Genomic DNA, 24512 nt, shown 5'->3' with positions numbered 1-24512 from the left:
CCTTGTGGGGACGAGATGTAGAGCGATAGTAGCAGTAATAATTGTGATCAATTTGGCTGACGACAGGACAGACTCTAGCCAGATTATCCATATGCAATTAGCCCCGAGACCATAACTTCTTCGTTAGTCATGGCGATCGTGTAAGTAGCTGGTTCTTCTTGGGCTGCACTACTCCCCAGACCTTCAGTAGTCGAAATGGTTGCGCGCTAGCTTTCTCAAATGAGTATAGGATGCAAGCTGCTGGAATTGAGATAATCAAATCGACAGATTGCATAGAGAAATCCATTTAGTTCTGTATCATTTATCGATCCCTTTAGTTTCCCTCGATGCGCTTAGGAACCATACTTCAAAAAGCAAGGCACATCACGTGATCCGAGTTCGCCAAGAGTTCGAACCCTAAGCGAGCCCACCCACAACCAGTCTCTCAAGAAAGCTCGCAGCCTCGATTTCGTCTTACCGCACTGTATCCATCTTTGACCTCAACAGCCGCACACGAGACAAGATGACGAAGCGCACTAAGAGTGAGTGATTTTGATCGAGATAAACCACAGACACAGGATGGAAAAAAGGATAGAAATACTGACTGCATTCTTTTAGAGGTCGGTATCACGGGTAAATATGGTACCAGGTATGCTTTTCGCTCTCGCACCTCGAAATCGATCTGAAGTCGTCTGCGTTCCGCTCTGCTCAATCGAAACCGGAATCGAAAGCGCGGAGAATCGAATTCAGGAGACCTAGAATGGTTGATTGACATGGCTTGTTCATTACAGATACGGTGCCTCCCTGCGTAAGCAGGTGAAGAAGATGGAAATCACCCAGCACGCCCGCTACGTTTGCACCTTCTGCGGAAAGAACACCGTCAAGCGCCAGGCTGTTGGTATCTGGGAGTGCAAGGGCTGCAAGAAGACCGTTGCCGGTGGTGCCTACACCGTCTCGTAAGTCGACCACATGTTATCTCCCTTGATCCCAGCCGTCTCGGTCGCCGCACCTTGGAACAGGCCAGACTGGTGAAAGAAAAGCCTGGAGTACTCACGGTGACACGGATACTGACCGATGTGACTGTACTACAGGACACCTGCCGCCGCTGCCACCCGCTCGACCATCCGTCGTCTCAGAGAAATCGCGGAGGTTTAAATGTGATGATCGGATTCTCTTTCTGTTTAACGTCTGAATCAAAATCAAAATAAATTCAAAACCTGGAGAATCAACAAGAACATATTCTCGTAACGGATACCACTTGTCGATGTCGATAGCATATTTGCCTCGTCACATCAGACTTTTCCTGAAAAAATATTTCCACCTGACGATCTGGGTCCGCTCAACTTGCGCACCACGTGAAATCCTTTTCCATGTCACGTCCTACATGCAGAACGCTAGATCAAATCCACGGTGATTCAGGAGCTCACTTGAATGGGAATGATTGATGAGTCTCCTGACTCCTCTAGCAGTGTCCATGAAGTAGGTGCGAGCGGACGTCCAGCCTGTGTTTCCCCAAAATCATTCCAGAGTACTTCGTAGATGAATTCCCTCGCGTCTCTTTCTGGCCAATTATGAGAACCAAACTGAATTGACCGCCAAACCAATTTGAGTTTTTTCTCTGGCCCGACTGGCGCAAAATCCTGGCAGAGATGACCGGATTAGCGATGATCTGCCTTAAAAAGTTAATTATGTTGGAGGCCAATTTCCTCCGTTGAATAGGTATCGGGTAGGCATCCATTACATAGTAAATGAAATCAACTTCAAACTACAATGTCCTGATGAATTAAAGGCTACATATTACTTCGTCAGCTTTACTTTAGAGCTCTATCAGTTCTCGAGAAGGGAAACAGTTGCACAACTAGACTAACATCGCAAAGAGGGGTTCCTCGCATTCTGCTGACCTGCAAGGGCAGAGTGTCCTCCAAGCACTATTAATCGCCGGCATGACAATGGTGAGGAGGTTTTGCTTAGCTCTTAGCAGTTATCCAGTCTGCTGATTCGCCTGGTGGGTAGCCCGGTCACGTTCCTGTCCAGGCTGTTTTGCGTTAGATCGGATTTTAGGTCCACCTTCAAAAGGCCGCCTGCTTTCCTCCCCACATCACTCGACCTGCTCTCTCTCCCCTTCTCCTTCTACGCCTCTGCCCTTTGATCTTTCCTGCTGGTTGCTCTTCATGCCTTCTCACAGCTTTCCTGCAGACAATTCTGGCACTTATTCCTCCGTTCATGGCCGACACTTGTATTGTGTGCTTAGGAGACCTTGGCGAAAGCGCCAGCGATTCTCTTGCCTTCGCCGCCGAGGCCGTGCCAAGACCTGACCTTCAAGTAGAAGGCAAGTCAAGTGACGCTTCTACCAAAACAGGCGGCGTGGGTGACAATGAGGACGCAGGTCAAATCGCCCAGCTACTTCCTTGCGGTCATATTCTACACAATAATTGCCTAAAACCATGGGTCGAAAGAGCCAACAGCTGTCCCATATGTCGTCGCAGCTTCAACGTAGTGGAGCTGAGTGATCGTCTCGGAGGTATGTTCTTTCAGTTCCACCTTACCCCAACCTGAGGCTGTATCTTGATTCTTGGAAATTCGTGCTAATCTTTAGGGCCTTTATGGCCTTTTTGCAGGTCCTGTCATCTCGTCATATGTGGTAGAGGACCGAGTTCAAGTGGCCGATGTCGATCCCTCAATGGTCATCGATTACGTAGACGATGATTTGGCCGACTTTCAACCTTGTCTTATTTGTGGGGATGCGGACAACGAAGAGCTGCTCCTCCTTTGCGATGGCTGCGATGCTCCATCGCATACCTACTGCTTGGGGCTCGACGAGGTGCCATCTGGACCCTGGTACTGTTCGCGGTGCCAAACCCAACGTGCCCGAGCATTGTCGCCGGATACTGCTAGATCTGCCAGGACGCATGAAAGGCGAACTCGCCGCACGAGAGCACAGCAGCGTAGACTTCAAAGCAGGAATCAGATGAACTCTCTGCACTGGGCGCGAGTGTGGCAATCAGTCTGGGATCATTTGAACCTGGACCTGGACTTTCCATTCGACGATGACGGGGCTACTGCGCGTGCTATCCAACAACAGCGCCGAGAAGAAGCCAATCAACGAGAGTTTCGAGCCTGGCAGCGCCGGTTCGAGGTTGCTGAGCGGCAAGGCGGCAGCAACCGGTTTCGGGATACTGCTGCTCTTCTTGATATCGAGGCGCCACGGCCATCACGACCTCGCGTCCCACGAGAACCGACCCCTGAACCAGAATCTCTTGAAGAGATGAGGGCTTGGAATGCCTTTGAACGAGCTCGCGAGATAGAAAACAACCCGAGTGCAGCAAGAAAGCGCAAGGAACCAACACTATCCCCTTCCCCAGAGCCTACCGAACCGGAGCGGAAGCTCAAACGTCCTCGGACCCGAAGGCCGCAAGAGCTAGCGGCTCTAGCCCTCCAAAACGGCGAATCCTCGAGAGCAGCTGCTCAGGCTTCTGCTCGAATCAATGCTGAAGGTTCCAGCGAGCCCAGCTTCCTTCAGTCTCTCCTGAAAGAAGTAGAAGAGGCATCGAATCCTAGCGGTAGCAATTCGCATGGCCCATCTGCGCCTGTCTCGGTTGCTCCCACGGACCACAGCAGTATCAGTCCATCCTCTCCCTCCATTTCGCCTGCTCCTTCCAATCAGTCTTCCCCTCGACTTTCATCTACGACGCCTCCCCCCTATCCTCGCAGCAGGCCCATCTCCCCAATACAGCTTGCGTCGCCCGCAGAACATTCGTCTCCTCCCTTCTCGCCAATTGTGTCGCCATCGGGTTCCAATAACGATCTCCGGGAAACAACACCATCGCACGTTGGGTCAAGCCGCCCACGTTCTCGAATTCCTAGGGCAGCACTGCGATTGACAGCACGGTCAACTGAGAGCTCGCCCACTCGCCCTGGCCTATCCCTAGAGGTCAAATCTGACATTCAGAAGCTAGTTGGAGGTGCACTCAAACCGTATTATCGTTCAAAGGTGGTCTCGAAGGACCAGTACACGGATATCAACCGTACTATTTCGCGAATGCTATACGAGCGAGTGGGAAATGCGCAATCCCTAGACACCGAGACCAAGAATAGCTTTGGAAAAGTCGCCGCCGAGGAGGTTAAAAAGGCAATCGATGGTCTCCGAGCAAAGGATGAAGACTCCCTTGCGGATAGTAGCTCTTAAGGACACAGAAGATTCTTTGCAACTACCGGCGTTTATGCAGCGATTTATTTGTTCTGCGAGTTAAAAGCATACAGCGAGGCGTTCATCTTCACAATCGGACTCGGCGCAGCGTCTTTGGATACCCGCTTAGGAATATGGGACATGTTGATGGTTCTACACTGGGGGCAGGATCTCCCACAATATCTTTTCAATGTATCTTCAGCGACAGCATAGAGCATATAATGTCCTAATTGCTGGCTCATCCGATAGCTGGTACATATATGACTGAACAGAATCCTTGACATATTAAGAAGCGTATTATTCTAAATAGACAAGAGGGTAAAAGACGCTCGACTCATTGTGTGGTTGCTTTCTGTTATTTGGAAGTATAGAGTATTAACTACATAGATTGTCTGCCAGGTGGAAGGAGAAGGTGATATGGTGAACTCCAGTGAGATCCATCCTAGGTAGAACCATTTGTCTTCTCTCACCGCTGAAAAATGTTGGGTATATGCGCATAATGGCCCAGGACTTGGGACGAGTTGCACGAGTCATACAGAAGATCTAGGCCTCGTTTAGAAAATAAAACTGTCTACTCAACTCTCCATGTTGTGCGAAAGTATGAGTCTCATAAACAAAGCCGTCTCCTGTAATTGAGTTGGAGGAAATGAAAGCCTTACTCCTCAGCCTCCTATCGAAGAAAAACACTGACCATAGCTCTAGCTAGGTACGGGATCAAACAAAGCATTAGTCAAACAAGAATATACACACTGACGTGAGGCTTTAGTACTGGACTTAAGTCTGTGGGGAGAATGGACAATTTAGCTGCCTACTAACTCCGTGGGTACGAGTCATATGGGATCTAGAAGCTGTCGGTCGAATTTTCTACGGCGTGGTCTTATCCATCTATCGATCGGAAGCACAAGCATCAACATTTACCGAGTCGGTCGTCGGCGGCCGTACTTAAGTCCAGATCAAGCGGCTGAAAGCCCGAGATAAGTGGGATTTCTGACGTAGTTGTCCAATCAGCAGTGCCTATTGCACAACGCATCTCGGTCGGTCGTTCGGTGGCGCCGAAGAGCGAAGAGCGGGTCGCCGCGATGCCAAGCTTTGCTCCATCTGGCATAAAGTATTGGTCCATGGAAGGCTGATTCATATTGACGATTTGAAGATTTCCAAGCCACAAAAATCTTTGCTTTCACACTGACACATGGACGGAGTCGGAGTTAAGGGCTCGCGTTTTCCCACCCTGCGATGACCTCATTTTTGCGATTATCAATCCGCAATACAGAGGTACTCGGGACGTGAAGACCAACCAATAATGGGCGACAATGGTGCCTTTTTTTATTTTTCAAAAACCAGTTAGTGGCAACAGGGTCACAGGGCCCCCGGGGCCTGTCCAGTATCGATTTAATATCTCCTTCAGGCTTGACCACATTCTCTTCGGGATATCGGCATCGGACGTAACCACAGGACTACTCCGTAGGGACCCAGTGCGAAAGGCGTGGTGGGGATCTCTTCCATCTCTTACATACTAGTTTGCTTAGTGGCTATGGCTCTCTTCTGTCGGGTTCCCATGATATCTCCAGAAGCCTATTTGCTTTATCAGCTTTTCCCTGAAGGCCCACTTTGGGAACAAGATGGTTCCTTTAAAGCTCTGGACACGCCCTCTGTGGGAATTCAGGGACCTAGATATCAGATGCAGCGTACTCTATCACCTAAGAGTCCATAGTCTACTGATTAGGCTGCTCTCCTAGATCTTGTTTGATCTTTCCCTTATCATTGGTGCTATCAGCCTGTCATCTGTTATCAAAAGTTTCACCTTCGGGGGTGAGGGATAGAGCCAGAAATACTGAATCCGGCAAAATTCAGAGATGGCCTCTGAAAAACAGAACGACCGAGTATACAACTCCAACGAGACAACTCCTCGCATCACCCAAGAGACCCTATCTGTCCCCCCTACATCAGATCTGAATACGAAGTCCAAAGATAGTTTCGATATGGAGGACCGAGCGCCGCGGCCCGAGAGCCCTGATGCAAGAGACATGGAGACAGAGGGCACAGATATCGAACGCGCAGAACTGCCCGAGAAGACACCAGCAGCAGATCCCAATTTGGTACAATGGGATGGCCCAGACGACCCCGAGCACCCGCAGAACATGCCACACTGGAAAAAATGGGTCTTGACGATGACTTTATCCTCGATGACCATGTGGATCACTTTCGCTAGCAGCGTCTTCTCAACGGCAACGGTGGTGACGGCTAAGGAGTACCACGTATCAACTGAAGTCATGACTTTGGCTACCAGTCTGGTCGTGTTCGGATTCGCTCTTGGTCCCATCGTGTGGGCTCCCATGTCTGAGCTCTATGGACGCAGGCTGCCGCTGTTCTTGGGCTACGCCATCTTCGTAATCTTCCAGATTCCGGTAGCAGTGGCACAAAATGTCCAGACCATCATGATCTGCCGCTTTCTCATCGGTGTTTTCGGTTGCTCTCCTCTAGCGGTTGTTGGCGGCGCAATGGCCGACTTCTGGGATCCCGTCGACCGTGCTGTGGCTATTGCCTTGTTCTCGGCTGCCACCTTCGTTGGTCCTACACTTGGCCCTATCATCGGTGGATTTATCACGGAGTCATATCTCGGCTGGCGCTGGACTGCATGGATCACGATGATTCCGTCTGCGGCCTTCGGCACGCTGGCCTTCTTCATTGTTCCTGAGACCTACGGTCCTGTCATCCTTCAGAGACGCGCGGCTCGCCTTCGCCGCGAGACAGGCAACTGGGCACTGCACAGCCAACTCGACGAAAGCCGCCCTACCGCTTCCGAGATCGTCAACAAATACCTGCTGCGCCCTATTCAAATGCTTTTCCTCGAGCCGATCCTGTTGCTCATCACGATCTACCTAGCACTGGTGTACGGAATTCTGTACCTTTTCTTCGAGGCGTACCCTATTTCGTTCCAAGAGGTTCGCGGCTGGACAAATGGAGGCATTGCTGGCCTTCCCTTTATCGGAATCCTGGTCGGAGTAATCTGTGGCGTGGCATTGATCGTCTGGCAGACCAAGACTCGGTTTGCACGGAAGTTGGCGAAGCACGGCCGCGTTGTCCCTGAGGAGCGTTTAATTCCAATGATGGTCGCATCCGTGCTTCTGCCGGCCGGTCTCTTCTGGTTCGGCTGGACCTCGAGCCCTCATATCTCGTGGGTGCCTCAGGTCCTTGCGGGGATCCCTATCGGCATGGGCATCTTAGTCATCTTCATGCAAGGTCTCAACTACATCATCGATGTGTACATGATGTTTGCCAACTCAGCCATCGCTGCCAATACTCTGATTCGAAGCAGTCTCGGTGGTGCCTTCCCGCTCTTTGCCGTGCAGATGTACAATAAGCTCGGCGTAGATTGGGCCTCCAGTCTGCTTGGTTTCATCACGGTTGCGATGATCCCGATTCCCATCGTCTTCTATATCTATGGCAAGAAGATCCGGGCTATGAGCAAGTACTCGCCCAAGCTCTGATTCTCGTCTGTCTCTTTCTTTATGTACCCCCGTTTGCTATTTCATGTCCGAAATAGACGTGGTTGTCTCCTCTCATCAGCTAGGCGTTGTTTATGAGCACTTGCATTTGCATTTGGTTGGATGGACGGTTATGGCGATTATGCATGATACATTTCAGGGATCACAAGCACTCAGATAGAGAGCGATTCCAAGTTAATATAATTAATGTTGACCACATACACATTGTTAGAAAAAAGTGTAGTCGTTGTCAAGGAGTGGATAGACATTTTATGCACAAAGTTGGATAGCCGAAGCAGCTAAAACAGGCGACAGTGAGACTTCCATCAGGATCAAAGTATAGGTTGTAAGGGAATCCGAAATTAGAGTCATCAATATTGAAAAATCATCATGCCTGATTTTGATACCGACATACTACTGTGACTTCGCCAAATTCGAAAGCTCCACAAAAGAAGAAAAGGCAAAGCAAAAACACGCTATTATTATTGAGCGACGCGTCCCGCGGCGTCTTCAGGGCGGTGACAGTCGAAACCGCCGGCGATCTTTCGAAACCGACAGACGGCCTCGAGATTCGACTGCTTGTCCCCCGTCCAAGCGTGTCCACAACCATATCTTTCGCTATCCATCTCCGTCGCTTATTTTACTTACTCGGAGTTCGGATTCTTGTTCATTGCATCTATTTCTCAGCCTTCGTTTCTTCCGTTCCAGCGCATGGTGTGCTGAAGCTTACTCCCTGAAACCTCCCCGGCTTCCCCGCGCTTCGCCCACGATGCCTGCGCGCACTCGTCAAGGTCCCTCCACCGTCACGGAGGTCGTGGAGCCCGAAGAGACGTCCGGAGGCCTTCGCAGTCTCAAATTCAATCAGCCGCTTTCCTGGCGCGTGGGGAGGGCCATCCCCATCGCCGATTTGCTTCAACGTCTACAGACACTCGCGCAGGAGCTTCGCAAACTCGAACAGGAGGAGATTGATAAGGAATCCCTGCGAAAGGTCTCGCAGGAGTTGGCGACGGCGAATCTGCTGGCTCATAAGGATAAAGGAGTTCGAGCTTGGACGGCTTGCTGCATTGTTGATGTCTTGCGTCTTTGCGCGCCTGACGCGCCGTTTACGGGGAATCAACTCAAGGTTCGTTTTGAATTGGGGTTCTGTATTGCTGTTTCTGCCTTGCAGGGCTCCATAGAGATGTTTTCTAGATGCTCTGGACTTTGATCTAACCATTGTGATCATTAGGACATTTTCACTTGCTTCGTGACCTCCATCATCCCCGCTCTTGGGGATCCATCCAATACCTATAATGCTCAACACATCTACGTTCTCAACTCCCTGGCGGAAGTGAAGAGTATCGTGCTCATGACCGACTTGGATCAGCCGGACTCATTGATTATCCCGCTCTTCACCACATGTTTCGACATCGTCTCCGGTTCCTCAAAGGCCTCAACGGGGGAGGAAATCGCCAAGAACGTGGAGTTTGACATGACCCGCCTGTTGGTGACTGTGATCGATGAGTCGCCAGTCCTCGCGCCCGACGTGGTAGATATCATCGTGGCACAATTTCTGCGTGTTGACCCCCGCGTGCTGGAACCCCTGAACAAGAGAAGCAAGAAGGCAGATACGCCGGTGGACTCGAAACAGGGCACACTCCTGCTCAAGGACTACCCGCCAGCGTATAACATGGCCAAGGCCATATGTCAAGCGTGTCCAGAGAGGATGACGAGTCATATCAGTCAATATTTTAACAATGTAATCATTGACGCTTCTGGCTCTGGGGGCACAAAAGGGTCCTCGAAACATCATCGCAAACCGAATCTTGACGAATCCGACGAGGAGGCTGAGGATGTCAAGGAGTTGAGTAAAGCCCACCGTCTTATCCGGGAGCTCTGGAGGGCCTGTCCCGATGTGCTGCAGAATGTGGTTCCCCAACTAGAGGCCGAATTGTCCGCTGAATCAGTATCATTACGTTTGCTGGCTACACAGACGATAGGTGATCTCACTGCTGGTATTGGAGTTGCCGGTCTACCTCCACCGCCGCCAATGGATCCTGCAGGTTACCCACCGGTAACCTTGGCAGAGTATGCGCAAATGATCCCTCAGCCCAACGTGCTCGTCAAGCCTTTGTCCCCGAAGCCATTCTCCCAGGCACACAGCTCCACATATGAAAGCTTTCTGAGCCGGCGCTTTGACAAGTCCGCTTCCGTTAGAGCTGCCTGGGTCACTGTCATAGGCCGCATTCTACTGACATCTGCAGGTGGCTCTGGTCTCAGTGAGAACGAGCAGCAGACTCTCATCGAGAATCTGTCATCAATGCTTCGGGACGCAGATGAGAAAGTCAGACTGGCGGCAGTTGATGCGATCGGAATGTTCGGTCTGTCAGATGTTGTGAACAAACTCGGATTGGGTGGCGGCTTCTCGACTCCAGATTCGTTGCTTGCCGTCCTTGCAGAACGAGTCAAAGATCGGAAGTCTCAGGTACGAGAGCATGCGACGAAGACTTTGGCACGGATCTGGGCCGTTGCAGCGGGCGACATCGAGGAAGGGAACGAACAGGTGGTCTCTCTACTCAAGGACGGGCCGTCAAAGATCTTCGATGCTTACTATACAAATGACCCGGAGATCCATATCTTAATTGATCGTGTGCTCTTCGAGATTCTCCTTCCCCTCAATTATCCTCCGATCAAGCCCAAGCTATCACGGAGCGGCTCCAGTCAATCTCAGAAACAGAAAGAATCACAAAGTGCTGAGGCCGATAGCGATGCCGACATCGACAAGATACGTGTTCGTCGCATTCTCACTCTACTCGCGGGTCTAGATGACAAGGCCAAAAAGGTCTTCTACGCGATGCAGGGTCGGCAAATCTCTGTCAGAAACTTTGTGGACTTCTACCTAAAGGCGTGCGAGGAGTACAATGTAAGTGCTGAAAGAATTCTCAGAGTCGGTCGAGACACTAACGGCGAATGTAGGGAGGAGTAGTGGAGGAGAATGAGGATCAAATCAAGACTAAACTATCTCGGGTTATCGATTCGCTCTCCAAAACCTTCCCAGACTCGTCGCGAGCATCCGCGGATCTGTGGAAGTTTGCTAAAGTTCACGACCGTCGTAACTACCAGCTTATTCGCTTCGCGATGAATGTTACCAGTGATTATCGCACTGTCGTCAAGGCCATCAGAGAGCTGGCGAGACGCATTCAGAGTGCCAACAATTCGTCACTGCTCGAGACATTCACTCCATTGCTGTACCGCAGCAGTTCACTGATCTTTAACCGAAGTCATACGCCGGCGATTATGGAACTCTCTCGGACAGACGAGCATGGTCTCGCCAACCCGGCACACGAGATTCTACGGGAGATTTCGGCTAAGAACCCAGAAGTGTTGGAAGCTCAAGTTCAAGAAATGTGCAAAGACCTCGAGTCGCAAGCTCCAAAGGCCACAACTACCACTGCCGGCGGGACCGAAGAGATTCTCAAGGCCTGCTCCGGGTTCGCACGAAAACTTGCCGATAAACTCCCCAAAGATCGCAAGTTCCTACAGGCTCTTAGAAGCTACGCTCTTCATAGCCCATCCCCTCGAGCCGCCAAACATGCCGTCTCAATCCTCATGGCGGTCGCTGATAAAAGAGAAATGTACGCGAAGGATTTGGTCCAAGCATGTGTTTCGAAGTGGAAATACGGATCCGATCGTTTCCTGACTAAATTGGCAACGTTGTCGCAGCTGAATCTCTTGGCTCCATCGGAAGCGGATGAAGAAAGTGACGCCATCATCTCGATCGCTGTCAACCAGATTCTTCTAACAAATCGTTCCCCTCAGCCAGACGCCGGGTACTCCTGGTCAGATACTGTGGACGATGAAACCGCTGCTAAGGAGTGGGCTCTTAAAATCATTGTCAATCGGCTTCGAGCCAAGAAAGGTTCGGACGGCGATGACGATTTCCGTGCCCACGCCGTACCTGTATTCGAGACATTGAATAAGCTCGTGGCGAATGAGGGCGAGTTGTCAAAGAAGAAGGACACACCAGCAACGCAGAAATCACGCCTTCGCCTCCTGGCCGCCAAGTCACTTGTCAAGCTGTGCGCAACAATTGGTCTATGCGACCAACTGCTTACACCGCTGGACTTCAATTCGATTGCCCTAGTGGCTCAGGATCCCATCGTAGCCGTGAGAAGCGGCTTCATTTCCCAGCTCAAGAAGAGACTTGTGCAAAGGTCGCATCTGAGCTACCGCTGGTATATCGTTCCCTGCCTCCTTGCGTTTGAACCGAATGCTAGCTTGAAGGACAGCACCCTTACCTGGCTACGGTCTCGTGCGGCATTCTTCTCACAGCAGGTTCAGAGCAATGGCCAGAAGGAGACTGTCATGGAGTCAATCTTTTCTCGTCTTCTCTCTCTCCTCGCATACCATCCAGATTACCCCTCTGCCGACCTGGATGAAGCGACACAGGTCCGCGACCTAACTGATTTTGCACGCTATATCCTCTTCTATCTCACGGCCGTTGCGAATGAGCACAACTTGTCGTTGATATTCCATGTCGCGCAGCGGGTGAAGCAGACGCGGGATGGCATCACCAAGTCAGACAAAATCAGCACCCGTCTTCACACGCTTTCGGACTTGGCACAAGCAACGATTCGTCGCTTTGCGGACATCTACTCCCTGCAGCGCAGATTTGGCGGAGGCGCTGGCGCTGCTAGCATCCTCCAGACTTACCCTGGCAAGGTCGGAGTGCCAAGCTCAATCTTTGCTCGGATGAAAAGCCACGAAGAAGCCCAGGAGGTCGCTGAAAAGAACTTCCTTCCTGAAGATGCTGAAGAGCTTCTCGATCGTCTTGTTCGGTCTGTCATGAAAGCAAAGAATGGATCGTCGAGTAACGCGCAAGTCAAGAAGAGAAAACCAGAGGCGGCCGACACGAACGGTAACAATGGCTCTGCCAAGAAAGCCAGAAAGGAAAAAGAGAAGACATCACGGCCCCGCAGATCCTCTGCTGGTACAACCTCGAAAACACCCAAGAAAAAGAAGAAGGGTGAGGACGGGTGGTCCTCTGATGAGGGGGATGCCGCTGCAGAAGTGACAACATCTGCTCGGAGACGCAGCAACCGCGGAACATCGAAAAGGGTCAGTTATGTGGACAAGGACAGCGACGAGGATGACATGGAAGTGGATGAATGGGGACAAGAGGATAATGAGCAAGAGGATAACGAAGATGAGGCAGAAAGTGAGAATGCCAGCGACGCCGAAGAGAAAGTCGACGATGAATCAGATAACGAAGAGCAGTTGAGTGAAGCCGAAGAACTAGAGGATCCAGAGGAACCCTCAGAGACAACCGTTGCAAAGACGGAAAAGGAAAAGCCCGAGGCGAAGAACAAACGCAGTGATAAGACCGCTACGTTGCCAACGAGAAGATCCTCTCGAAGGGGCTAAAAATTGTTCGACTTGTCGACGTCTGGGTGGAAGTCGGAGTGGATGGATTCGATATCCCCTTCTTCGCGTCGAGATGTATATGACTCCCGTGATTGCGAGTTGTCTCTTTTTTTTTATTTCTTTTCTCGTCGTTCCTTGATGGAATGACTGTGGCCAATGTGCACTTGATGCTTGACTAAGAATGAGCCGTCTCATTACCTTTCTTTGTTGCATTTCCTTTCACACTGGAGTGCATCGAAATGTGTATACCCATTTTCATTGCCAATTTATCTGCCTGAGCAGTTGCTACAATATTGATGTGATGTATTTGAGGCGGAATATAAGATGTGATTATTCATTCAACGATACAGACACCGTTCTATAGGCTGGTCGTAAATTCTCAAGTCAAAATTAGACCCAACACAGCCTTCCATCTGTTTACATATCATATAAAGGATTCTCGTCATTCAGCAAGAAGAATGAGCAATTGTGGCCATAAAAAAAAGGGCGGGAGGTGGGGTGGAGAATGGTGCACGCAAAACAAGTATGGTGGTGGTCACCATGCGCTGGGTTATTTAGTCTTCCTTCAGGGCACTTCTGGCCTCTGGAGTCTTCCACCCTCGGGACTGCCAAAGGCTTCCATGGAACCCTGAGTTTCTATGGAACAAAGAGAAGATGAACATTTCCCCAGGAGAACCTCCATGTGACGAATATGCATTTCTGAGTTTGAGACAGCAACGCAGACGCCGATGATCAGATATCTCTTCAGCTTCATTCGATCCCTTAATTTACTGGCTTAGTGAGGCTGGACGTGGAGTGGATGCTGGGTGTGTGCAGCCTACAACTGCGATGGCTTTTGAGTCTGAGAACGCCGTCTTCAACGCGAGTCTCTGCAGTTTTCATGCAGGTCAGACGGTGCTTTTTCTTTGTTTGCATTTGGAATCTTCCGCTGTTGGTGCCGTCTCTTAGCCTCAGAAATCGCTGTTATCATCTTTTTGAGGCCGAGTAGCATTTTCCTCATCCTGTGAGTTATCATCCTAGCTAATCGACAGACGTGGTTCCAGTACGTATCCCAGCATTCGTTGCCCTCATTCCGCATTTGCAGGGCACCCTAGTCAAATGAACCATATCACCTGGCTAGCCTTGCACAGCCAAGGAGAGAAACAGGTCTATGACCAGAATTAAGGGTCGGAACGAAGCCGCGCCTAGCAAGGACTACAGGCTAGCATTCTCTGTGGGTGCCGTGCCAGATGTCTCATCCGCGTTTTGATGCACACCCCGAAGACCGGTCGAACACCAGATATCATTCTCGTGACGGAACTTCGCCACCAGCGAATGGAGATCCATCATCTGCAAAGCAACAATTGGATAGAATTCTTCTAGCATTGTCTCCAAGGCTACATTGAGATACCCATTGAAACCGGTCCCAGCCACATCCGCATCATCTGCACCCGGCATAGGTGGAAGACACGGGGTACTCTCTACCCGGGCCACGGCAACAACAAAAGGAATCTTCTGGCGTCCAATGCGCGGCGCAGAGGAAGGAAGTGGTGAGGCCAGAACTGATTCTAGGGAAGCAGGCGTCACCATGAGACAAGCCGACGTGGCAAGTCCTTGTGGTAGGGTAGCAGCCATTTCACCAAAGCGTCTTTGCTCAACGCGTTAGACCGATAGAAATATTTGACAATCAGAAGGAACGAGAACTCATACCTAGCGACCTCGGCCGCATCGACGCCTTCAAACTTGGGGTCCTCCACCCAACGAAACTCAAGCAAATCAATCGCCCGATCTACCTTGGCTATCAACCCCCGATGCGGAGCGACTTGCTCCTCAAAAATAGCATCCCACCGCTCTCGAAATTCTGCCCAGCGCGACTCATGCTCACCTCCGTATGGCGTTGTGCGAAACACCACGAACCCCCATTTCCCCCAGTCCTCAGGCGCTGGGTTTCGGTAGACTGAGCTCAGGGTCTTACAAAAGGGCGCAATGAGTTCATGCTCTTGTTGTTTTGTCTCCTCTGATTTGGCGGCTTCAACGCGGGCATGGTAGCGGCGGCTCATTTCCTGCAAGATTGCGCGGAAGCCGTCTTCGCCATAGGTGGCTTTAAGACCGTCAAAGAGAGTGGTGCGTTGGGAGTCAGAGAGTGCTTGGAGCTCGTCACCGCTGGCGTTGAGGAGGCGGTCATAGGTCCAGCCGGGGGGGTAGAAGGACATAATTACAGCAGATATTGGTGTTAATTGTTGAAGTGGAAAGACTAGGCACGTTGAGGTTATAGCTCAGCTCAAGCCACGTGACTGAAATGGCCGTCTGGCTCCTCTATGATGCCCAGAGCTCATATCACGTAGTTAATAGATGTTGAATCCAAAACTAAGAATGAGCGGTCTCAGTACCTTTCTTTGTTGCCTTTCACACTGGAGTGCATCGAACTGTGTATACCTCTTTTCATTGCCAATTTATCTGCCTTTTTCCTTGAGCATCTTCTGCCATTTTCCTTAATGCAGTTGCTAAAATATTGATATGATGTATTTAAGGCAGAATATAATGTGATTATTCATTTGTCAACAACAGACACCGTCCTATAGGATGGTCATAAATTCTCAGTCAAAATTAGACCCAGAACAGCCTTCCATCTATCTACATATCACATAAAGGATCCCGACATTCAGAGAGAAGAATGAGCAATTGATGTAAGCAAAACCGTGACTAGAATGAAAGAATGCAGATATGAATGCGACGAGACTGAAGACGTGGTGAACAGGGTAAAGAGGGCGGCGAGAGTGCTAAACCAACCATATCAAAAAGATGAGAAAGCAAAAAGCATACAAACAGCCGGGATTCGCCGGTGGTGCCAGGTAGTAAGGACGCGTATGACCACCTAGACCTAGACGGCCATCTAGCATAGTAGGAATAGTGATGCAATATAATGTTCGGTAGGATGGCAATGATAGGATGGGTGTATTCAGAAACATACAAAAAACAATGACCAGTGCCGGGTTTGAACCGGCGACCTTTTCGGTGTAAACGAAACGCGATAACCACTACGCTAACTGGTCAATTGTTGAATTAGCGGCCTCTTTTCATTTCTATAAACCAAATCAACAAACAAGTCGATGATGCACTATACAATGGCTAGGACAAAACCGTGGGGAACCTATTGCTTGCTATCACTGACTAGAGTTACCTGCATTAAAAATTTTGTCAGCGCTCAGCCTAATAACCTAGAGGTATTGTTCTTTTAAGAAAAAAGCAAGAGAATAAAAAGAAGTAAAAAAAAAAAGCTGAATGCCGGGGTTAAACCTTGAGATCACGCGTCTTACGCTCTACTGATTGAGGTAGCCCGGCGGTGCTTGTTGGAGGTCGGAGGCAGGATTGGGCAGGGTACTCCGTACTGAGGTCGTTCAGGTGAAGAGGTGAAGAGGGTGAACAGAGCGGCGAGGGCTTAAACCCAATGAATTAAACTCTAGGTGAACAAAAAACATACAACAGCCGGGATTCGCTGGTGGTCACCCACCCAACTACTAACCGGCCGGCGTGTGGCTTAAGTACGGCTGAGCGGACGGGAAGCCCTGTTTTCCACACCCTATGGTCGTATGTGCTTGAATTAATTTATGACTGGTTTATATCGAGCGTAATCAAGGAAAATGACCGCTGATCAACATCGTGGACGAATAGTATTTGGTCTTTCCGTCTTCGAGAGAATTGAAAGAGAATCCTCTGTGGCACGGTTGATCCTTCTGCAAGGCTGTAGATATGGCTGGCTTATAATATTTCTGTCCTATCCACTCAGAAAAAATAGAACCAGAAACATCGTGCGAAATAAAACACTAGGATCGACCAAAAAATTTCGATCACTGCATCTACACGGGATTGAACCATGGACCTTTCCATTACGAGTGGAACGCTCTACCACTGAGCCATAGATGCGAGGACGGGAATAAGGTTTCGCCTAAGTGACTTATACACCAGAACCAATTCTCTTCATCGACCAGAAGAGTTGCAGAGACAGCTCCATTATCTCTGTGATGCCGACTCTCGCTTTGTACTTGAACATCTGCTGGCTGTCTATACTGGTATAGTATTAGGTGGTAGGCTTCCTGGAGATAGTGACGTCGCTTCACTCTCTACTGTGCTCCGCAGATGTGTACAAAATATTTATAGGATCAATGGCTATATCCAAACTCCTACTCTATGCTGCTACGTACTTGGGTTACTAAACATACGCAAGGATAGGTTCGTGGGTACGAGAGCGCAGAGTTCCTAGATGTAATTCTTCAGGAGTGGTCCCGATGATAAATATACGTGCGCTGGGACGTCATGTGTGTTGTTGGTAAGACCATCCATCAAATATATATAGCCAACCCGTTTTCGACACAGCATAAGAAGAAAGGAGATTCACGTTTTCATAGTGCCCGTGCCTACGATCCAGGAGCCGAGGGTTAACTTTGACATCTACGCAGTATTGGTAATGGACATGGAGGTTGCATTAATGGACCTGGGCCATTGTTGCACATTACGCCCATGCTGTGGTACGCATGCTTGATTCTCAGGTTATCATGAGGACAGAGTGCTATAGATGTGAAATTCCCCTAGATCTCGGGATTCATGATTCTCCCAAAACCCACACAAGAGAGATAGTCAACAGATACACCAAGCATACCGTCCGTTACATTTAAAGTCACGCAATCAAAGAGTATAGAGATGTTGATTACCCTTTATCATTCGCTCAAAGACATGTACACCAAACAACAAAGGGTCCTGGAGACTCCATAGGAAAATAACAAAGTATACATTGATGCGAAAGGTAAAACACCACTTGATCATGTACTCATCATGAGGAGGCACCGTTAGCAGCTGCCTTTGCGAGCCTTTCCTCTACGCGCTCCTTATGCTGCCGATTCCTCAAATGAACCTCAAAGTTGTCGACCGTCATTCCGGGACCGGGAGTATACAACTTACCCGGACAATCGTGACAGCGAATCCGAGGAAGATATTGATACTTCAATCGGTGGCCCGGTTGGCTATTTGCGTTTGCGACTGGTAACATCGTCTCCGTATCAACTGCCGTGTAGCGCATCACACCTTCAAACGAGTCGTTTGGATGTGACTTGTTCAAACGGGCAAGACCTGCCGATAGCCAGGCTGGAGGAGGAGGCTACCGAGGGCGATGTTAGCAAAAGCGACCAAACTGAAATCTGGACAGCTGAAACAGAGCCATAAATGGAATGGAGTACAACAAAGGAAGGAAGCACCTACCCCGGGAACGCCTGGTTGAGGGGGATGTGTAGCATCAACAGCCCCAAGCTGTTGTACAGGCCGCTGAGGAAGATGACCAGCAGTATTCGGTACTTGAACTTGTGGTTTAGGCTGCGATGGTGGGGCCATGCTACTCGGCGTCGGTGTCCGTAATTGAGGTGTGCCGGTCTGAGATACAGGTTGGGTGGCTGGCGTAGAGGTAGAAACCGAAGGGTTAGGTAATGATTGTGGCCTGTTGGCGAGGAATTGGCGAAACTTCTCTCGAGAGATCTTTAACTTTACAATTAGCTTCTCTTGCTCCTCCGTGCTCTCTTCCCGGTACTCTCGTCTTCTGGCGGAGACCCGAGCCTCATGGTGAGGTTCAGGGGTGGCAGAATGAGCCAGACTCGCCCGCAAAGCGGCGTGAGCTGCGCTTGCGGCCCCTCTCATGCCTCTTGTGCGAGCTGTTCCTTGGGCCAGATGAGGACCGATAGCCGGAGAGCCTGTCATCGATGATTCGTCGCTGTCCGACTCATCGGACTCCTCACCACCGTCACGCTGGCCAACTGCGGCGCGTCTGTGCCGACTTGATCCAGATCGTTTGAACACATTGCTCTCTTCAATTGACGCTGCAGTGTTTGGTATGACGGAGGATACAAGCATAGTACGAATGGTGCGTTGACGATCCTTCAAATCTGGCAAGGCTGGGCCACCACGGCGGTTGACGGAACGTTTCTGCCGACGTTGGTCTCTGGATATGGACACCTCTGTGCGCTCGAGCTCCGCTTCATTCAGCTCGTACAGATATGGTGTGAACTCCTTGGCAGCTTGGAAGGGTCGGAAAGAAGATGATAATGGGGAGGGTAAAAATGCGGCCTTGAGATCAGGATCATCAATCGGACGACCATCAAAAGGATGGGAGAGGATGTAAAGTGATTTGGTAAAGAGTTGCGACTGCTCACGTATCGAATGGGCTATTGCAGTCGTGAACTCGCCCGAGAGAGAAAGGTCATTGGTCATACGGGCAGCAAATTCCTCTGGGGAGTTAAAGGGATCATTGATGTCCCATTCAAACTGATCAATGAGAGTGTGTTGTCCGATGGTAATGTTGAGCTTGATAAGAATGCGCATTTCATCGTTCTTGTAAGCGCTGTAGGGTAGACTAGGATCGATCGCCTCCTCTTCCATATATATTTGAGGATAATAGTCCGCGAGTTGCTCTTGAATGCTCCGCGAGATCATCCGTACGAGAGGAGTGCATGTCTCGAGCGGAAGGCCTAGATCTTCCACAAACTTCTCGGCGAACAGATCGGGAGAAACGACCCGGTCGTGGAGGTTCCACGTAAAGGTATCTCGAATCTTAATCTTCTCCCAGTCGATGTCTAAGCGAATAGGAACCAAATCCTCCACCTGCTCACTCTGGATTTTCATGTCCTTCCGCGCAACTCGTAACTCCCTGGTCTTTCTATTTCCGGGTCGCCGCCGATGAGAGGGATATAACAGTTGCGGATGCTGATTGCGCAGATCAGTCCTGGCATTCCCAAATCCTTCATACCCAACGCCGTATAGGGCGGCCGGATTCCCATGGGTATCGCGGCGCAAGGCCAGATAGTAGTCTCGCTCCGCGCGCTTCTGTTGAAGCAACTCCTGGCTGGGATTGTGCCATGCTGCCAACGCTGAATGGCGGAATTCTCGTTCGACATACTGTTCGAGAAGTATCTTATCCGCCGGGGTTTCACGTACTCGGACAGGTAGGTCTTCTGCAGACGAGGAGGTCCGAATAACGGAACCGTCGCGAGATCGCTTCCTACGTGTTGCTGAACCGTTGGCGTTGCTCAGCTGAGAATTGGGCGACGTCTTGCCGTTCAAGGAGCTATGACTAGCTCCGGCTGAGGGTAGAGAGACGCCCGAAGCTGCAAGGACAGCTTTCGCATTCTGTTTCCCTTCGGCTATGGCATCCACCCCATTCGCTCCATGTTCTGTTGAGGAGCCGGTCGCATTGTTTCCTTCGCCCCTCGCGCTGGGGCCTGGCGCGCTCAGGTCATTTTGAACGCCATCAGCCTGGAAGTCGCCGAGAGATTGTCCAGGCTGCGAATGATCGGGGAGAGGCATGGCCAGAAATTTCGTCTAATAGTTGCAGTTCTTCGCACAAAAGCAGGAAACACGGGTATCAATCGCAAGACGAGGTAACATTCCAATCAGATACTGAAGACGATGGTGGCACCCAAGAACCAACGTGGCCTACAACAGCATCCTTAGAGGGAACCTGCAATAGAAAAGGCGAGTCAATATGGGCAATTCAAGCCGGATACACGAGCGTGAGGCTATTCAAGACGCGACGCTGCATTGAACGGGAGACGCGATGCGCCCCATTGAACAGAAACAGCCACATGTCCCGAGAAAGCCAAGAATCGCCACAATCAGAGCCGTMACCCACGTAATCAATGGGTGATGACTAGACGGGCAAAAAATGGTCGCAAAAGCGGAGCAGGGTAGCAAGCGCGCAAGTAATGGGTTTAGGGGAAAACATACCAAAGAACTCCAAAGGAGGTAAATTAGAGGATTATTAAAACAAAAGTAAAATAATGGCAGAAAGCTACCACCAGGCGCAGACACACCGGACAGAGGGTTCCAGGGCAGGATGAGGCAATGGATGGGTCTGCGTGCCGGTTCTGGGTCTTGCGCTTTGCCGCGAGAAAGTGAGAATAATCAGCGCTCGGAAGAAGGCGGCTAATCAGCTGATGGCGCACCGAGGAACGGGCAAGTATCGATGAATTTCAGCGATCTGGTTTGCTTGTCCTGCTTACACTGACCCCAGAAAGTCGGTCGACTGATTTGTTTCTCCTTGCGTGGGGTTCTTTCTTCTCGCCGGCCGTTCTCTGAGTCCTCTGTTTCGCGCTATGACGGGGAAATAGGGGGGAGGAAAAGAGGAGAAGAAGAACAGACACAAAGAGGCCAGAGGAAAAAGCCAGCAGAAAACTGGGCGGGCAGAAAGGGCGTTACAAGTTATCCGTTCCCGTCATGGAGGGCCAGAGAGGGTAGGGGGAGGAGCTTCCGGGCACCAGCAAGCAGCAATGGTAGAGATTGCCTCTACGAGAGAAACTCTCGTACAACCTATTTGGGAACATCTTGAAGCCATCACGCATCTTTCTAGTCCTTTTCTCTTGGGATATCGCGAAGTTAGTTACAAATGTTACAGTATGGATCTTGAAAACCTGCCTTACATACTTGTGGTCACGTATGGTAATAATACTGCCCCACATACTAGGCTATTCCCAGAGATCATGTGATTTTACCATACCGTTAAAGGTTAGCCAGGATAAGACTATGCTCAACATGATACGCTAATGTCTTTATGGGTATCTCATTCTCAGTAGATTCGCTTCGACCAAAGTTACTGTGAGAATCACAAGCGTCGATCCAGGATCTCAAAACGCGATTTATCCGTCCATGGATGCTCATGCAGACCATGAGTAGCGCATGTTCTGGCTAAATACACAGAGGCATGTCCGTGGCATGAGCAAAACTTAATCGCGGAACGATATCACCATTGGACCATGTCCAGTGCCTGCAGATCTCAGCATACTCCTCTGAGACTTCCAGTTACAGCCCTTGAAAACCTCAGGGCAAGCGGATCCAGCTCAGTCGTACAAGGTGACGTCGGTAACAACGGCCCTGTGATCTGATAGGTACACGCCAGAATCGAACCGGTTCGCTAACACGGCGTATCCGTTGACCTTCCAGGACCCATGTTTGTTCTTCCCAGGTCCCACCAGGATATAATCAATGCGCGTGGGATCCTCCCCCTCATATCCGAAACCTGTCCAAGTAAAGTAATCCCCGTAGTGCTGACTCGGTTCCACAACCTTTGCCGTGTCGACCAAGGAGGATTCCGACCCTGTCAAGACATTATAGGCCTCCTGCGTTTCCTGACTGTTGAAATCGCCTGCAAGGCAAACACACGCGATGGAGTCCCCAAATTCGCCGTTTCTATAGTCATCGATCTTCTGAAGAATGATTTTGGCAGCCTCGAAGCGTGACCGAGATCCCTGGTCGTCTAGATGAGTATTCATCGCAAGGACGGTATGGCGAGTCATGCTGTGCGTGAAGACACCGATAGTCTAGTATGGCGTCAGCTTAGTGAATGGGCTTTCGTCACACGCCTAGTGTCTTACCAGAATCCGTATCGATGCTGCATCCCAGCCCTTGGATGGTTTGCTCGGCGTTTCCGACAACCAGACACTTTCCCAATGACGAAGCTGCCAAACAGACGGTTGATAGAAGATGGGCGAGTATTCTCCCGCTTTTTGACCGTCGTCTCTACCGACTCCGATGTATTCCCATTGTTGTGTCTCGGAGGCGCTTGTGGGGACAGTAGAAGAATGTTGGTTCAGTCCTGATAGAACATCGACCAATTGATTATGGAGAACTTCTTGTAGACAGATGAATGAATCCTGATTGCGCGTATTGAAGAGCAGTTCATTTAAGAGAGGCTGCTTGCGATCATCCCATGGCAGCTCACCCTTGAATGGGGAACCGGTTGCATAGCGGATATTGTGTGTTAGTATACGTAGTGGAAGTTCGGTGGTTGCCTTCATGATGAAAGGCTCAAATTCAAGGTCGGTGGACTTGTACGATTGCACCCTGATGATCCCGAAAAGCAGTTCGAAGGATTAAAGAGGTATCTAAAACTGTATCAGGGCGGGTTGGGAGCTGATGAGGAGAATCTTGACAGAGGAGACTATGATTGGCCAAGGAAATGCTTTCTCCTCATTTGGATGTTGTGCCTCCATGCAAGGCATTGTTTGGGCATTCAGACACTGATGACAATGCCTTCCAAATCATGTACCTTATGTCTTGCTTTAATATATCTTGTATACGATCATCTCGACTCCAATCCAACTAATTAGCCCATCGAAAGCCTTGTTCTAGTTGACTTTTCGCCGACGAGATCAGCAGCTGAACACTATGATGTATGATATTCAATGGCCCCCCCTATGACAGGCCATGCAACTCCTCAGTCTCTGTTTGGGTTTGACCCAGAATGATAGCTGCAGCCTGTTTTCCTATCGCATAAACAACCATTTGAATATGGATTGCCGAAGAAAATGGGGTTATACTCGCGTCGGCAGTCCCCAGCCTCTTGATGCCCTTCACGCGCAGTTCACTCTTGTCCACTATACCCGTAGACGTAGTATCTGCAATATGGATTAGGGTTCTGTAATTATGATTGCAGTTTCAGCTTTAACAAGCTCACAGACAGACTCGACGCCAATGTACGCCAGTCATCGACGGGCCAGGCCATCTCTGTCCTCGTCGCTTGCACTCGCTGAGAGTGGTCACGCGCCATCCTCAACAGTTTCTTCTTTAATTAGGCTTTGTCCAGCTGGTGATTCGGGCAATACATGGCGCAGCTGTCCTAGGCCCTCACGCCAGATATACCTGTCGGTCTCAGTCGTGCAGCAGCCAGGGCCGACCACAGGGCTGCTGCGCGGATCATTGTCTCGTAATAATGTGATGGAGGCTTCAGGATGATGGCACCAGGCCGACAACTGGGCACCGATATATGACCAACATCCGTCTCTTTGGCGGGCTGCTCTTCGTGCTCTGCAATGTACATTGCGATAGTCTCAACGTGGGCATAAGGGACTTTTGTCTGGGTCTTGGCCCGGATTGCCCTTGGCTAAAGCTCCACAGAGCCCATCACGCCGAGCTGGCCGCATGGTGATGAAATACATGGGAAAGCCTCTAAATAGAACAGGATCTCTGTAGAGATGAAAAGAGCACGGTATTCCAAAGCAGAAGCTTTCATTTTGTGCATGAACAAGCATGGTACATGAGTTCAAACCCACATCTTACTTTCCTTGAAGCAGCTTTCTTTTCTGAGCTCTACCTCTTACATGGTCACTGTTGAGCCGCCAAGATTCATCCGATACTTCCATGCTATGGTATGTTGGCGCTGGCTTGTTGAGCTATGACGTATATATATATCATAAGGCAGTCATGCCACAGTGTATATTTGAAAAGGATGCGGATCAATTGCCAATTCCTCTCAAGGTGAACGATCAAAGCATGGTAATCACGCAGTATATGATTGCATTTCTTTTGTAATGGCCTTCATCGAGCCACCTACCATGGCTATCAGTGACTGCTGGTATTGCAAGAACCTAAGCTCCTCAAGCTCTCGTCAGCTTCTTCAGGTGACAGGAATAGTTTACCGTACTGTGCATACAGAATTACCCCGTTTC

The 24512-nt window shown here is 50.1% G+C and overlaps 7 protein-coding genes and 3 non-coding genes across 10 annotated transcripts; 4 read left to right on the top strand and 6 right to left on the bottom strand.

Annotated features, from left to right (window-relative positions):
* Positions 1-502: 502 nt before the first annotated feature.
* Positions 503-1134, top strand: Asppvi_008307 (60S ribosomal protein eL43; the record flags this gene model as incomplete). The annotated part of the gene is made up of 4 exons (XM_043304178.1): positions 503-521; positions 598-628; positions 771-935; positions 1071-1134. The coding sequence occupies 4 exons, from the start codon at positions 503-505 to the stop codon at positions 1132-1134; spliced, it is 279 nt and encodes a 92-aa protein (XP_043160113.1).
* A 1068-nt stretch (positions 1135-2202) lies between these two features.
* Positions 2203-4165, top strand: Asppvi_008306 (putative PHD and RING finger domain protein; the record flags this gene model as incomplete). The annotated part of the gene is made up of 2 exons (XM_043304177.1): positions 2203-2500; positions 2598-4165. 2 exons carry the CDS (start codon positions 2203-2205, stop codon positions 4163-4165), a joined length of 1866 nt encoding a protein of 621 aa, XP_043160112.1.
* Positions 4166-6018: 1853 nt separating this feature from the next.
* Positions 6019-7653, top strand: Asppvi_008305 (MFS transporter; the record flags this gene model as incomplete). The annotated part of the gene is made up of 1 exon (XM_043304176.1): positions 6019-7653. One exon carries the CDS (start codon positions 6019-6021, stop codon positions 7651-7653), a length of 1635 nt encoding a protein of 544 aa, XP_043160111.1.
* Positions 7654-8419: 766 nt separating this feature from the next.
* Positions 8420-13053, top strand: Asppvi_008304 (sister chromatid cohesion factor PDS5; the record flags this gene model as incomplete). Its single annotated transcript, XM_043304175.1, has 3 exons — positions 8420-8773; positions 8879-10552; positions 10606-13053. The coding sequence occupies 3 exons, from the start codon at positions 8420-8422 to the stop codon at positions 13051-13053; spliced, it is 4476 nt and encodes a 1491-aa protein (XP_043160110.1).
* A 1194-nt stretch (positions 13054-14247) lies between these two features.
* Asppvi_008303 (uncharacterized protein) lies at positions 14248-15245 on the bottom strand (the record flags this gene model as incomplete). Its single annotated transcript, XM_043304174.1, has 2 exons — positions 14248-14680; positions 14743-15245. 2 exons carry the CDS (start codon positions 15243-15245, stop codon positions 14248-14250), a joined length of 936 nt encoding a protein of 311 aa, XP_043160109.1.
* Positions 15246-16012: 767 nt separating this feature from the next.
* Positions 16013-16085, bottom strand: Asppvi_008302. Its single transcript has one exon. It is a non-coding gene; the product is annotated as a tRNA-Val (tRNA).
* Positions 16086-16506: 421 nt separating this feature from the next.
* Asppvi_r0023 lies at positions 16507-16626 on the bottom strand. The gene has a single exon (XR_006253311.1). It is a non-coding gene; the product is annotated as a 5S ribosomal RNA (ribosomal RNA).
* Positions 16627-16884: 258 nt separating this feature from the next.
* On the bottom strand, positions 16885-16956 carry Asppvi_008301. The gene has a single exon. It is a non-coding gene; the product is annotated as a tRNA-Thr (tRNA).
* A 904-nt stretch (positions 16957-17860) lies between these two features.
* Positions 17861-20376, bottom strand: Asppvi_008300 (SWI/SNF chromatin-remodeling complex subunit SNF5; the record flags this gene model as incomplete). Its single annotated transcript, XM_043304173.1, has 2 exons — positions 17861-18184; positions 18286-20376. The coding sequence occupies 2 exons, from the start codon at positions 20374-20376 to the stop codon at positions 17861-17863; spliced, it is 2415 nt and encodes an 804-aa protein (XP_043160108.1).
* A 1529-nt stretch (positions 20377-21905) lies between these two features.
* On the bottom strand, positions 21906-22862 carry Asppvi_008299 (endonuclease/exonuclease/phosphatase family protein; the record flags this gene model as incomplete). The annotated part of the gene is made up of 2 exons (XM_043304172.1): positions 21906-22385; positions 22440-22862. The coding sequence occupies 2 exons, from the start codon at positions 22860-22862 to the stop codon at positions 21906-21908; spliced, it is 903 nt and encodes a 300-aa protein (XP_043160107.1).
* Between the last annotated feature and the right edge of the window lie 1650 nt (positions 22863-24512).

Source organism: Aspergillus pseudoviridinutans (assembly GCF_018340605.1).
Source record: "Aspergillus pseudoviridinutans IFM 55266 DNA, scaffold_5, whole genome shotgun sequence".
NCBI classification, from domain to species: domain Eukaryota; kingdom Fungi; phylum Ascomycota; class Eurotiomycetes; order Eurotiales; family Aspergillaceae; genus Aspergillus; species Aspergillus pseudoviridinutans.
Note: the sequence above shows the minus strand (reverse complement) of the source record. Positions and strands in the feature narration are given on the sequence as shown.